Below are 15,164 nucleotides of genomic sequence, written 5' to 3' on the forward strand. Positions count from 1 at the left end.
CCTTGGTTCAGGAGAAGCTCTATGTAGTGCAAAAGCTGAATACTGTTTTGTAATCAGAACAGTATGCTTGAATTTTACTCCAATATATCTTGATAAATAGGCAAACAGTGGAAGAACTGGGAACTAGTTCAGTTTGAAATGTATCTAAATTTATGTATTTTGCAGCTCAGTGAAACAATCAAGCAACTTTTCTGTTTCTAAGTTTTACAGCGGCTGGCAAAATGACAAATGGAGCACATTGAAAGAATCTGACGGCTTTTCTTAGAATTACACGGCATGTGTTGATCGACGGGCGAGGGGCCGGGGGAGGGGGGGGGGGGGGTCGGCTCCTATTGACAGCCAAATGGAGCCCACTCTTCTCCCTTTATAGTCTGCTTTTTTCCACCATTGCAGCACCTGTAACAGCGTTTGCGTGGAGAATACCTAGCATGCCTCTGACCTTGACAGGTCATTGGTGCAGGGAAGGGGGGAAGAGGCTGGGCTTCCAGGGACTGCAGCCTTGGGGTTAATCACACAGCACATCGAATAGGTTCTGATGAATTATACATTAAAAATGGTGCAATTCAAATGAATGTGGAGTAAACGGGTAGAAATATGAAGCAGGTGGGAGTCTGTGTTGGAAGATAATGAACTATTTCTGATTTGCAAATATGAGAGCTTAGGGGGGAATATAATTCAGTGGTCTCAAACACAGGAAGTGAGGACACGTCCATGTTCAGACTTCCATGTGTCTTTTACTGTCATCATCTAAAAGATCTTTATCTACAAGTACTTCAGTAACGCACCAGGATCAAGTTTGGTTTTGAAATCTTAGAGGTAGACTTTGGCTGTGGTGAGTTTATTTCATTACAAAGTGAAGCAGGTGGAGAGGAGGGGAGGGTGTGTGTAAAAGTTTGGAGACTCAAGTAATAACTAAATTTATCCCCATCACACCTTCACCATGTTTTTATTTTAAAAAATTTTGGAGGGTAAAATAATTCAAATAAGGATAATGAGCACACACTACCAGCTCAAAAGGAATGCAGTGAGAAAATAAAATTATCAATTGATTTAAACACACACAGACAAACGCGCGCGCGCACACACACGCAGAGACACGCAAGCTGAGTCCAGATGTTACAGTGTGGCGTTGTTGCGCCTGGGCTGGAGAAAATACTAGCGATGTGGGGTGTCCCTTTTCCCCATCAGCAGCCAGAGGAGGGGAAAGTACTCCAGAGAAACCACAAGGACTTTGACTGGAGAGACGCTCTGCCACGGGGATTCTACGGAAACAGACGCTGCGGAAGAGGCGAGATTGGGGAGATTTGACGCGCCTGTTTGCCTTTCATTTTTTCTACTCCGGAGCGCATGCTGGAAATTCCTGTGAAGTCCCAAAGAAACAACGCGTGTACGTGGAGGGACGGACTGAGAGACGGACAGAAAGAGCCAGGACAGAGGCATCTAGGAGGCATCCACCCCGCTCCCCTTCCTCACGCCGCTTGGCATGCTCGTGCGGCCGCATCGTTTCCCCCACGAGCCGTTGTTTCCACGATCCTGAGCGCCGAGCCGAGGAAAAAACACGCGCACAGGGAGCACGCACGCGCAGATCCCCTACGTTCACACTTCCACACACAGACATGGCTTTTGTCTTAACACGCCGACCATGACGCATTGCTGTCAGGGCGCCGCACCGCGCCGCGGCTCCGTGTCCACATAGACAGCTGAGGAGGGGAAGCGAAGGAGGAGGGAAAGTAAGAGATCCAATTAATTGTTACAGGAAGATGGCGCCCACAAAGCCCAGCATCCAGCAGGACCCAACGCGGAAAGAACGGTAACACAGCTCTGAATTAGTGCGTTTTTTCCTCACTGCATGCTGCAGCTGCACAGACTCGAGCGGTTTGCAGGCTGCTCCGTGTCCGCTTTGAGGGGTGTATGGAAAAGGGGTAGGGGGGCGGGGGGTGTTGGGATTCTACCCTTCCCAGAGGAGAGCTGGGGCGTGCGTGCTGGCGCGCGCCTGAGACTGGCAGGCATGCGGCTGGTTACAGGTCGGAAACACATGACTGCTGTTGCTGCTGCTGCTCTCCTCTCGCGTTTCTCTTCTGCAAGTGTGTGTGCACCTGTGTGTGCTCTGTGCTGCTGCTGCTCCTTGAGCATCATGGGAAACGATGTTATTAATCGATGACAAATGTGTATGTTTGTGTGTGTGAACACGTCAGTGTCCAATACAGTTATTAATGCGCTACAATGCGTCCCTCAGTTTTATTAGATTATTATGTGGAGGAATTCTTCCCGCGTGCGCGTGACTGTACGCCGATTGGAACTTCACGTGAAAACACGCAGACCTCGAAATGACCTCAAAGGTGTCTCAGTGGCTGGGATTTCAGAGTCAAAACCTTTTTTTTATTATTATTATTATTTATTTTTTATTGCATTTTGTATGAACAGTTATCAACCTTAAATCTCATCTCCTGAGTGTTTATTTCTAAAATAAAAATCTGTGATTTTTGTTATTACATTTATTTGATTCAGGGCGTGTTGATTGGTGTGTGAAATGCAAAAGTTTCACCTGTTGATTCAGGAATGAGATGATGTCTCAAAAGGCTTTTGATCTAACATGTGATGGGTGTGACAGGAGCGATTTATAACAGCAGGATGTCAGCAGTGCTAAAGACATGACAATAGATGTTCATAGACAGCAGGGAAACCTGGTTGATCATAAAGCTGCTTTATCAGGGGATGATGCTTCAACATCCATCCAGAACTCAAGCTCTGGTTGGTCCAGATGTTGAAGTCCCTCTGAAGTCAACACTCTTCATCACTTTAAATCAACCCCAAATTGTTGATCCTCCTGGAATGTTTTTTTATACAATCCAATTCTTTTAGGATGGACTGTGTCTTTGTCATTAGTGATGGGGATTCCTACTCTCAGCTCTCAAACAGCCCTTAATATATTATTTTCTGCCACCCCATAGCCTGTTTTATTTTTCCAAGACCTATATTTTGGCAAATAGGAATGTTTTATACAATAAATCCTTTTGCATTCAATGTTCTCTACGTGAGAATTCTTAAACTTCTTTAATTTTATGTATTTATTCTGTTGCACACATTTTTGCTTTTGTATATTTTAAACAAAATGTGTACTTTTATCAAAAACAAATAAACAAAGCTCTGCAAACAAATCTTCTGAACAGGCCCATAATAATAATTAATTATTATTAAATATATTTTATCTTCATTCAGATACTGCTTGTCTTACTGGTGTCAGTTATATTTACGATTTTTGTCTATTAACAGAGGGATGGACTCGCCTGAGTGTCTGACCCCATCTTTGTTTACACATAATGGCATGATCCTATATTCTCACTAGTGGTTGGCTACAAGGCTGCTATGCTAATCAAAACAAAGTTCCACCATTATTACAGACTCCGCCCAGCGGAGCGACTGAAAGAGTGAGAGCTGAGCAGCTGAAGGGAAAGAAGGTCTCATTCCTTTTTCTTCACTTTCTGACTGTCTCTAACATCATGGTTTGCTCGCTGCACTGCTGTGTTTGTAGCCTCACCCAGGGAGGAGCTGGATCCCATAGTTCACTTCAACGCACCGAAACGTTCGTGACTGACCCATCACTACTTGCCGTCACCCTACTCTTTAGCTCCCTCCACAGATTCAAGTTGAGATGTTTTGTGCCACTCCAAAACATCAATATTTGTAGTCAGAACAAAAGTCTTGGTAACCTGGTTAAAAAAACCAACCATCTGTTTGCTTCGTGCAGAGGCTTTGACCATCAGCTTCCTCTGTTGCCTTTATCAAATACTGTCAGGATTCGGGGTTGTTTGAGTTTTTGGTGTTTGCATTTTAATCATTTGCTCCTTTGTGTTCTGCTTTAGTTATTATTTGCTTTTATTGAGATTATTCTTCTTTGTTTACTTATGTCCAGGTAGTATTTATTTCTGTGGATTGCTCTGGTTTTCTGTTCCTTCCCATTCTCTGTTTCGGTTTGTTTCTTCACCTCTTCTCAGCTTCCTAGTTTGGTCCCTGTCTCGGCTGTTGGCCATTTCCTCATTTGTCTCTACCTGCTCCGTTCCCACATGCATCTGTTTACCTGTAATTAATTTCTCCCAGTTCTTTGTTCTCTCCACACCTTCCGGTGTATAAGCCCATGTTCTTTTGTTCTCCACTGGTTCCTTCTGTTACACACCATGCATGATCGCCTCATTGCTCCTTCCTGATTTGACTTTTGTAACTTTGTTTTAGTTTTTTTGTGATTAAAGCTCAGTTTTTATTTAACTATCTGCCTCCTATTGCCTGCATTTGGGTGCAAAAAATCAGCATTTGATTTTAGTTTGAGTTTGAGTTGACTGTACTGCACTCGTGTTGAGTTTTTGATTCAACTAAATCATCTCGAACCTCTAAACCTCGAATAGAGGTTCCTGTTAAACCTGTTAAACATTTAGAAGAAATGTTTTATTAAGTCCCATTACATTTATGTCTAATATTCTGAATTGTTTGACTTATTTCAATAAGGGCCTTTATCATTTATTGTAATTTAGTTTGAAATATCTGAGTATGTCTGTGGTGTTTTGTCTAGTTTTTATTGCAATGTTATTAGGTTAGCTAGAGTTTTTTGGTTTGAGTCATTTATTAGTTACTGCGTTCAGATCCACCTCAAAAAATTCAAACACGTTCTTGACTACAGCTGAGGTTGTTCTGTTCTGTTCTCAGACTCGCAGACTTTATGCTATTTCAAATGAACATATACTGACTGGCCTACCTGACTGATGATCACAACTGTAGATTTTTTCTGACTGAGAATCAGGGGTAAAATCATTCAAACAAATTACTTTTAAATTCTCCTTGAAAAACATTTGAAAACTGTTTTAGAGCGTGAAGTGTGGCAAGTGAATTTTTCAACAAATTTTGATAAATATGTATCCATCAAAATAAGAATCAAGTGAGTCAAAATACTTTTAGTTATGCAAGTCTTTGATCTGTGTTTTTTATGCACTTTGATCAGTTTAAGGAATTGACCTGCATAATTTCAGAAAAATATGTAGTTGTGATTTTATTCCTGGAATTTGGTATGCCACCTATGATTTAGGTGGCATAAATTATGCCCCCTAAATTTTTCCTAATATATTTTCTGTCTTTGCCATTCTAAAAGATCTGAGGATTAGCATCTGTAATTACAATATGCATCACATGTTGGCAGTAAGAGCCTACATGTGATCAGTTAGATCATCTAACTGACCAAAGGTGTTACTAACACCAAGAACCTGAATGCAATTGGCACTTCATATCTTGTAAATAGACTTTATAAACGAACAGATATTGAAATATCAGACTAATATCACAGTTCAGTATCTTGTGCAGATTTGCTAATTGTAAAACATTTTCTCAGAGGCTCAAAAAGATTAAATCAATCCCAAAAATTCAAATTTGTGAAAAGATTATTTATTTATTTTATTTTTTCTGAAATGTTCAAAAGCCTACCTTTAAATTCTAGTCAAGAATTTTAGCAAAGCAAAAACTCTCAAACAAAGCTGTTGATGGTATAAAGAATTCTGGAAATTTTACAAAATAGCTAACAGAGACACACTAACAAATTGAGGAAGCTAGTGTGTTTGGTCTGCTTATTATTTTACAGTTATTTTTCTGTCCTTGGTTCAAAAATCTGATAACTTGAAAACAAACAATAAAAATATGGCGTGTCTATATTCAGGGCAGGTAGAGAGTTCATGAACTAACACAACTAATATGGAGTTACACAAGACAACCATCACACACATTCCCTAGACAAGAGTAAAATATCCTGACAAAACTAAACCTGGAAAGTTAAGACATTTTATTTTTCCTCTTCTCTTTTTATGGATTAGGATTAAATCCCAGTTGAAAACTGAAAATTATCCCTTACAGCTCAAATTTCATATAAATAGGCACAATGCATTGCTTTTTATTGCTGAAGTTAAAGGCTTCAGGTCATTTCAGAGCAGTGGTTTACCAGCTATTTATTGAATACAAATGCTTTTAAAGAGCTAAAAAAAACATTGAGAGGTTATGGAAATTTTTCAACCTATCTCTGTTTGAGGCTCCTCAAAATCTTTCATTTATACTGAATTGAAGAAACAGGAAGTTCTCTGAACTGAAAGGGGAAATTTGTATGCATGTTATAAGTTGCATAAATGATCTAATAATAAATTTTCAGCCAAGGTTCATCTATTGATAACAGACATACTGCCTTTAGCCCTGATTGGAGAGGTCTTCTGATGCAGCAAGAAGGAAATACATTGTTTTCTTGGTATTTTTAGTATGCACACATCTTATGTGCTGGGACTGTGATTGTTCAAAATCATAGTGGGATCAAATCTGAATTCAGAGCAAGGAGAGAAATAAAAAAACAGCATAAGTTGGTGGGTCACCAAAGAACATAAAAGAATGAGTTACAACCTTGTTGCGGCTGCTGCTCCTCCCTCTGTGTGGGACTGATGACTGCCCTGGGCTGGTATCTTGTGTCCAACTGCTGGGGTCTTCCAGAACCAAGTCCAATTGTCTTTTGCTGTTCTTAGGCATTGAGTCATCCAGGCCTCTCATTGTTTCCACAGTAGTGAGAAGCTTACTTACACATACCCTCAAAACCCAAACACACACACACACACCGACACAGATTGTTTTCATAGAGCAAATCTACCCTGGCACACGTAGACAGCCAGCTTCTCCATGAAGTACACCTAACATGCTAAAAACTGGACACATAAAAAAAAAAAGAATGACAATAGACTTCAACAAATGTCAGACAAACTCTCAATACACTATGTGTGTTCAGCTCAATTTCTGCTGCAGTAAAAGCTCCCATATTGTTTGGGGCCGGTTGATTGCTACAGGCAGCTGGGTTTAGACTTTAGCTCATTTTTTCTTTGTGCCACTGTGATTGTCTTTGCCACTGTAGCTAAAAGACAAACCCAAATGTTGCTACATAGCAGAGTTTGATAAAACTTGGAGGTCCTCTTAGCTTTTTTTTTTACTACCTAAAGTTGTGCTGTGGAAGATAGAGTTCCACTCTCAGAAATGTTCTGCATTTGTAGACTATAGGTATCTGTTCGATGTGTGTTGGTTGAACAAAGAAGGACTGTACTTGCATATTAGGTACAAATGCAGCTACTGTTACCCCCTTAGTTGATGCTCAAGAACAGAGACACATAGCAGCCAGTGTGACCTCTTGATCAGTAGTGTCACTCTGTTTCCAAATTCTCAGTGGTAACTAACAGCTTTAGAGACTGACTTCCATTACTCCCTCAGATATGTGCCACAGCATCAAAACATAGATTTTTCTACAGATCAGCTGTTTTTTCACCTAGAAGGACAAATAGAAGCTGGCAGTGTGCTGCTATATGTATGTCTGGATTTGAGAACAAACTGCAGTCTTTTACCTTGGTGTAGACATGTGCTTAAAACTGCAATAATCCATTTTGTCATTCAGAAAAAAAAATAAGCAGGAGAAAGCAGTAGTGTAAATTTTTTCATGGTGGTTGTAAGCTAATGACTAACGACTCCGCTGCCCAGCACCAAGCATCCCACAGTCTGTGTGTCTTCATTGGATCAGATTGGAAAACTGGCTTTGCTCCCAGCAAATTTCCATGTAACTTACTGACCTACCAACACGCCTTTTATCTACTATACTTCATCAAACTTTCAGTGAAAACTGTTACAACATTTTTTTACATTGAAGGTTAAGGAATTAAAGTGAATTTTGTTTTTCTTGAAGCAGTGGTAGTCTCTTTATTTTGAGGCAGTCAGGACTGATGATGCTGTAGGGCAGTATTTTTATTGAGACATATTTCATTTAAACTTAAGTAGTTTGGATAGTTGTTTCCTCAAAGCACAGGTTAATTATTACTTCATATTCTTGCACTCAGTCCTCACAGTCATTTGCATGATAAAACTAGGATGTAGGATTGAAGAAGACTTAAGTGTAAGAAGAGAAGACATAACCCAAAATGTGGGGGAAAAATGACAGAGCAGAGCCAGAATCACAAAGAAAAATTTAAGGAAGTACTAGAGATCAGACACTAACTGTGACTAAGGGGAGCAGAGCCAGTGAAGGAGAACAGAGAGAAGTGGATGAATGAAGGTCGAATCACTCATCGACCTGATTGACTCTCACTGGTGCATCTCTCAGGATGACTCCAACTCATCCTCAGGCTGGATAAGAACCTCTTAGAGCCCAGCAGGAGAGCTTGCTTAACTGCCCCAGAGGAAGCAGGTGGGGGGGAACACCTGCCTGATAACCTGACGGTGGACTAAATGTGTGTATCTTATGGGTGTGTTATTTCTGAATGTAGTTCTGGATGTGTCTCTTAACCAACCTTACAGTAGAGTTTAAGTTTTGATTTTATTAATAGACAGACTTTATGACTTACGTTAATAATTCAAGATATTTAAGAAATGTTCTTTTGGTGATAGTGTCATTAATTACATTTAAACATAATAAATGGTTTTACCAGTGAACAAAGCTATTTTGAAAAAATGAAAAAACAGGATGCACCAAAATCACTGGATCCAGAGCAAAACAAAAATAACAAATCCAAAGGCATCAAACCGGGCAGGAAGTGATGGGAGTAGACACAAGAATTAGGCAAGTAGTGGGTGAGAATGAGAGGCTTTAATACTAGGGAGGTTGTGAGGTTAACAAAAGGCCTGGCATGATGAACTAATTGATCACAGGAAGAAAAGTGGCACAGGAGAGTGAGAGAGAGAATACAGGGGAACAGGGAATGATACCAATACTAAAGGATTACTAAAGAAACATGATAAACTAGAACAAGAAAAAATAACTAGAAACAAGAAAAAAATAACTAGAATCACTATGGAAGAACAGAAGTGGAAAACAGGACAAAACAAATAGAAAAACCTAAGGAACACCAAAAATGACAAAAATCCAACATCAAACTCAAACAACCCCAGACACTGACACTTACATCCCTTAAGGTGAGGTTGGTGATGGAACCTGCTCCCAGCAGACTGTAAATCACACTTTGCAGAAACAGACTTCGGTCCAGTCCCAGGGTATCTGTTTAGTGCTTTTCCTTTTTGTGGATGAAGTCGTTAAAAAAAGGTTTTGCAGTCATAAACTCTGTATAAAATGTACCTTAAACTAGTTCTATGGGTTATTTTGTGACTTTCTGTCCTTTGAACCCCTGGCCAGGCACAAATGGATGCTCATGTTGTGATAGCTCTGGTTTTGGTGGAGGTTTCAGAGTATCTCAGCTAGGCCTGTCATGATAACAAGCTTTGCTTGATGATAAATTGTCCCAGAAGTTATTGCATCACACTATAAAGTTGTTTTTGAAAGCATTTTCAGGTAATATAATGATAATTGCATAATAATGCAAGAACACTCTCGAAGATCAATAAACTTTACGTTCTAAGGAACCTTTAACATCGGAACTGGAAGACATGTTGAATATCCAAAATAAATAAGCAAAACAGCCAGAACAACAAATAAAATGAATTATGAAGTATTTGTAAATAAAATTGTCCACCAAAAACAAGGCTAGTATAGATTAAAACACCAGAAGACTTCTGTAATCCAGAAAAACAGTAAATCATGAAAATGGAAATTACTAAACTCATTTTAATATATTATGATTAATTGCTTAATAGCTTATTGCAACAGGCCTACATGCACCACAGCTTGACTGACAACCTTCTGCTAGTTTGTATATTTTCATCTAATGTTGCTGATTTGGAACCGGATCATAAGTTGAACTTCAACGAACAAAGAAATGAAATAGGAGTACCAGACAAACTCAATAAATTAGACAAGTTATTGAAAATAACTTTTAAACTCAAGTAGGGTGTTCTACAAGTGATCAAAAATTGAAGACACAATTAAAAAGATCCCCAAAAAGAAGAAATTGTCAAATAGGACTCAGTAGTCGGTAGCCATGACACTGCTGTTGGTTACTTGGAAATGTTGCTTAGGTGTCTGATTTAACTGCTAACATAAAGCTGCTGGAAATGTTTCTTGGTGGTTTCATGAAAGGCATGTAAGGTCTGGAATTAACATCTACAAACCTTCATTGCCATCCATGTTCTAAAACAGAGAGATTGCTCTAACGTCTTTGTCAGAGGAGTGTTATGAACTGGAACATAGTCCTCTTAAAAAACCTGGTGATCACTACAGAGACCAGGACTCAGTCAAGTGAGTCACTGCAACAATTTTGCATAGACACCCATGCACAACGTCAATGTCATGAGTTAGTTGTGAGGTGGTGAGGCAGACGCTTGAGAGAACCAGGATTTGAGGAATAATAGTATTTAATAAGGAAATCATCCACAATTGTCCAACAACAAGGCAGCACTGCTGAGCTGAATCCAGGGCTCGACACAGGTAGCACAAGTGATAAGAATGGACAGAGACTGTAGTGACATCAGACGTAAACTAGACGTACACAGACTGAGGACCCGACGACGACAGACACACACAGGTGACACTAAATACACAAGAGGAAATCAGGGAACGAGATACACCTGGGGACTAATCACGGGGAGACAGGACAACACAGAGACTCAGACACACAGGAAACTAGAAATAAACATACAGAAAAACACAGAACACAACAGTACCCCCCCCTTAACGGGCGGCTCCCAGACGCCCAAAAACCTAAACAACAAGGGTGGGTGGTGGGGAGCTGGAGGGGGGGCCAGAGTCTATGGAAAAACGAAAAACAACCTATCAAATAGGCGGAGACACTAGGGTCCAAAGTTCAAAAACAAAACAAAACAAACCCAACTGGGTGGGCGGAAACACAGGAAGGCGGGAACCACGGAGGAGGTCAGGGGCCGACCTCGGCGCGCAGGAAGCGGAGCCACGGAGGCTGTCCGGGCGGCCGCCCGGGCGCAGGAGGCGGAACCACGGAGGCTGTCCGGGCCGTCCCGGGCGCCGAGGAGTCTCTAGGGCCGCACAGGGCGGCAACGAGCACAGGAGCACAGGGAAGGGGCCTGGACTGGCACAGGGAAGGGGCCTGGACTGGCACAGGAAGGGGCCTGGACTGGCACAGGGAAGGGGCCTGGACTGGCACAGGGAAGGGGCCTGGACTGGCACAGGGAAGGGGCCTGGACTGGCACAGGGAAGGGGCCTGGACTGGCACAGGGAAGGGGCCTGGACTGGCACAGGGAAGGGGCCTGGACTGGCACAGGGAAGGGGCCTGGACTGGCACAGGGAAGGGGCCTGGACTGGCACAGGAAGGGCCTGGACTGGCACAGGGAAGGGGCCTGGACTGGCACAGGGAAGGGGCTCGGACTGGCACAGGGAAGGGGCTCCGGGACTGGCACAGGGAAGGGCTGGACTGGCACAGGGAAGGGGCTCGGGACTGGCACAGGGAAGGGGCCTGGACTGGCACAGGGAAGGGGCTCGACTGGCACAGGAGTCTCGGGGAGCACTTCAGCGCCGCTGTAGCGGGCGCAGGAACGGGAGCCTGCGCGCCGCTGTAGCGGGCGGCAGGAACGGGAGCCCGGCGGCGCCAGCGCGGCGCAGGAACGGGAGCTGCGCGGCTGTAGCGGGCGGCAGGAACGGGAGTCGCGCGCCGCTGTAGCGGGCGCAGGAACGGGAGCGCGCTGCTGTAGCGGCGGCAGGAACGGGTTTCGGTGCGCTGCTGGATCGGGCGGCAGGAACGGGCTCGGTGCGCCGCTGGATCGGGCGGCAGGAACTGGTCGGTGCGCTGCTGGATCGGGCGGCAGGAATTGGCTCGGTGCGCCGCTGGATCGGGCGGCAGGAACTGGCGCGGTGCGCGCTGCTGGATCGGGCGGCAGGAACTGGCGGTGCGCTGCTGGATCGGGCGGCAGGAACTTGGCTCGGTGCGCGGCTGGATCGGGCGGCAGGAACTGGCGGTGCGCCTGCTGGATCGGGCGGCAGGAATTGGCTGGTGGCGCGCTGGAGCGCGGCAGGAATTGGCTGGTGCGCGCGGCTGGAGCGGCGGCAGGAACTGGCTGGTGCGCCGGCTGGAGCGGCGGCAGGAACGGGCTCGTGGCGGAAGCGCTGCTGGCGGCTCGCCGCTGAAGCGCTGCTGGCGGCTTCCGCCGCGAAGCGCTGCTGGCGTTCCGCCGCGAAGCGCTGCTGGCGGCTTCGCCGCTGAAGCGCTGCTGGCGGCTCCGCCGCTGAAGCGCTGCTGGCGGCTCCGCCGCTGAAGCGCTGCTGGCGGCTCCGCCGCAAGCGCTGCTGGCGGCTCGCCGCTGAAGCGCTGCTGGCGGCTCCGCCGCGAAGCGCTGCTGGCGGCTCCGCCGCTGAAGCGCTGCTGGCGGCTCCGCCGCTGAAGCGCTTGCTGGCGGCTCTGGCGGCTCCGCCGCTGAAGCGCTTGCTGGCGGCCCGCCGCTGAAGCGCTTGCTGGCGGCTCCGCCGCGAAGCGCTGCTGGCGGCTCCGGCCGCGGAAGCGCTGCTGGCGGCTCCGGCCGCGGAAGCGCTGCTGGCGCTGCTGGCGGCTCCGGCCGCGGAAGCGCTGCTGGCGCTGCTGGCGGCTCCGGCCGCGGAAGCGCTGCTGGCGGCTCCGGCCGCGGAAGCGCTGCTGGCGGCTCCGGAGATGCTGGGGCTGGGCTGACGGAGAGATAGTCCGGCTTGGGAGGCAGAGGGTTACCATTCAGAACGGCTATGGCTGTCAGGCGTTGCCACTCTGCCTCCTGTTGCAACTCCACCAGCCCCAGATGCGGAAGTCTAGGGATCCAGTGGTCCAGCATGAGGACCATGCGCGTGGCTATATTTAAGCGTTTACGGGCAGAGTATGGGCTAGCCACAACTGCCACATAGTCCTCAACCGTATCCCACAATCCTTTTGGGTCCATGATGGTTGCGTACCTCACCTCGGTGTGGTCGGGTCCTTCTGTCATAAATTAGTTGTGAGGTGGTGAGGCAGACGCTTGAGAGAACCAGGATTTGAGGAATAATAGTATTTAATAAAGAAATCATCCACAATTGTCCAACAACAAGGCAGCACTGCTGAGCTGAATCCAGGGCTCGACACAGGTAGCACAAGTGATAAGAATGGACAGGGACGGTAGTGACATCAGACGTAAACTAGACGTACACAGACTGAGGACCCGACGACGACAGACACACACAGGTGACACTAAATACACAAGAGGAAATCAGGGAACGAGATACACCTGGGGACTAATCACGGGGAGACAGGACAACACAGAGACTCAGACACACAGGAAACTAGAAATAAACATACAGAAAAACACAGAACACAACAGTCAAGTTCCGTTCCACTACAAACAAAGACCCTGCAGAACATTATTAAGTCTCTGTCATTATATGACTCAGAAAGTATCTCCAGTGTGACCTCCTTGTTATACAGTAATGTTAGCAACCAGTAAAAAATCCAGAAGAGTTCAGTTCTTGTCAAAGCACAAAACATCCTTCTATCTTTCTGTGTCCCATGTTTGGAATTCTCTTCCAAAGTCCAGTGAACCTGGCTCAGTGTAAGAGACCATGGGCCACAACCGATGGGGGTTTGAGAACGCAAAGCAGACAGAGAAAGAAAAGAAGCAGAAGTACTGATGTCAGAGTACTTAATATGTTAATGGAAATTAATAAAGTCATAGCAGCATAGGGAGTGTTTAGTTGATAGCAGGTTTATCTCAGCTGACATCCTTGTCCAGGAAGGTAGCGGGACCTGAACAGAATGCTAGACCAGGTGCAGCTCACCTGGAGAGAGAAAAACTGAGAAAACTTTAAGTTAACAGTTGAAGTAACAGAAAACAATGCAAATTGGAGTAGAAGAAGAAGAAAGTAGCAGAGTGAGGAAGAGTGATCAGTTTGTTCTCCAGTGGCCTAAACCTATGGCAGCATAACGATAGAGTTTTAAGGTTCTGTGTAACTTGATTTGAATTGGACTGCATGGAATGAATCTGTATGACTGGATTAGAATGAGTTGGATTGATCTGAATTGAAGGACTTCTCTTATTTGTTGTTTAGTATTTGTCAATTTTTCTGTGAAATATAACTCCAAATTATTCATAGAAAATGTGTCTGTTTGTAGAAATCCTACTTGACACGCTACTGGCTGAGGTTTGCAAAGCAGACAAATCAGGAGAGCCACTCATTTTTACTACTGATTTGCTGCACCGTAAGAGTGGACATGTTAGTATCTGCTGTAGTGCCAAGAGGATTTTCACACATTAAATTAGGCATTTTTAGCAGGGGTCTCAACTTTTCACAGATTTCAGTTACTTGTAGGCAGTAACTCAGCTGCCTGCAAACCTGGTAGTCCACTGTGTCATGAATTCTAACACAGTGGACTACTTTCTCTTAAAAAGGTTTTGACATGATATGCCATCATAATATATTATCTATTACATCACTTCTTATTCTGATTAATAATTTTCCCTTCACCGTTGAAGGTTCTTATCCTGTTCTAGTCACACGTGGAAAACAGAAACAGACCTTAATGTCTGCTGCCAAAGATGAGAATTTCATCCACAAAAAAAAAGACAAATGTTTTCTCTCTTCATCCCTGAGATGATAATGTCTTTACAGCTATGCTTTGAAAAACTGGATAATGACCATCATAAACATCTCCATGGATAAACAGACAAACAGAAACTTAAAATAATCTTAATTGTTGTATGGATGACTTCTTCTTAAAAAGTACTCCATAAACTTAGGGAAAATTTTACTTAAGCCTAGTTATTCATAACAACTGGGAGAGTTGAGTTTAAAGTACTCTATTTACTCTGTTCATTTTACCAACATGTTTCTTCTGACTTGAATCTGTAGGTGTCGCTAAATATTTGGCTGACAGCAGTGAGGCATTATGTCTTCCTAACAGAAAACCATGAAGCTCATCTACAAGGATACAGGATCAACATGCCAGTGGAAACAAGCAGTAAGCTGCTCTGCAGTCATAGCAACCGTTTTACTGCTGAAACAGCAGAAATTACATTTCTATTCATAACTGAAAACAGTAAGCTGGCCACTTTTGTAAATTAAAATAAAATTAAAAGCTGATTACGAAATCCATTTCTTAGTACAATGGCAACTCAAATGCTCAAATAGTCAAATACTTGACTTGTAAAAACATTTTTTTTATAGAAGGGAGGCAGATTAAGATGAGCCAAAGACCAAAATGAAACCTGCGACTCAAAAAGGGACGCTGTGGCAGTGAGTGTTGGCAACATTTCAGAAATGGCATAAA

The 15,164-nt window shown here is 44.1% G+C and overlaps 1 protein-coding gene across 3 annotated transcripts in view; it reads left to right on the forward strand.

Annotated features, from left to right (window-relative positions):
• Positions 1–15,164, forward strand: part of LOC122846013 (neuronal PAS domain-containing protein 3) — a 270,382-nt gene that overhangs the window by 2,595 nt on the left and 252,623 nt on the right. For 2 of the 3 annotated variants that reach the window (XM_044142662.1, XM_044142663.1), the window contains exon 1: positions 1,137–1,810. The exons of the other annotated variant lie outside the window; for it this stretch is intronic. In XM_044142662.1, the coding sequence (XP_043998597.1) occupies positions 1,761–1,810 (50 nt within the window). In that variant the 5' untranslated portion in view covers positions 1,137–1,760. Of the gene's footprint in view, positions 1–1,136; positions 1,811–15,164 lie in introns of those variants that run through there. 3 annotated transcript variants of the gene reach the window in all.

Source organism: Gambusia affinis, linkage group LG16, assembly GCF_019740435.1.
Source record: "Gambusia affinis linkage group LG16, SWU_Gaff_1.0, whole genome shotgun sequence".
Classification (NCBI taxonomy): domain Eukaryota; kingdom Metazoa; phylum Chordata; class Actinopteri; order Cyprinodontiformes; family Poeciliidae; genus Gambusia; species Gambusia affinis.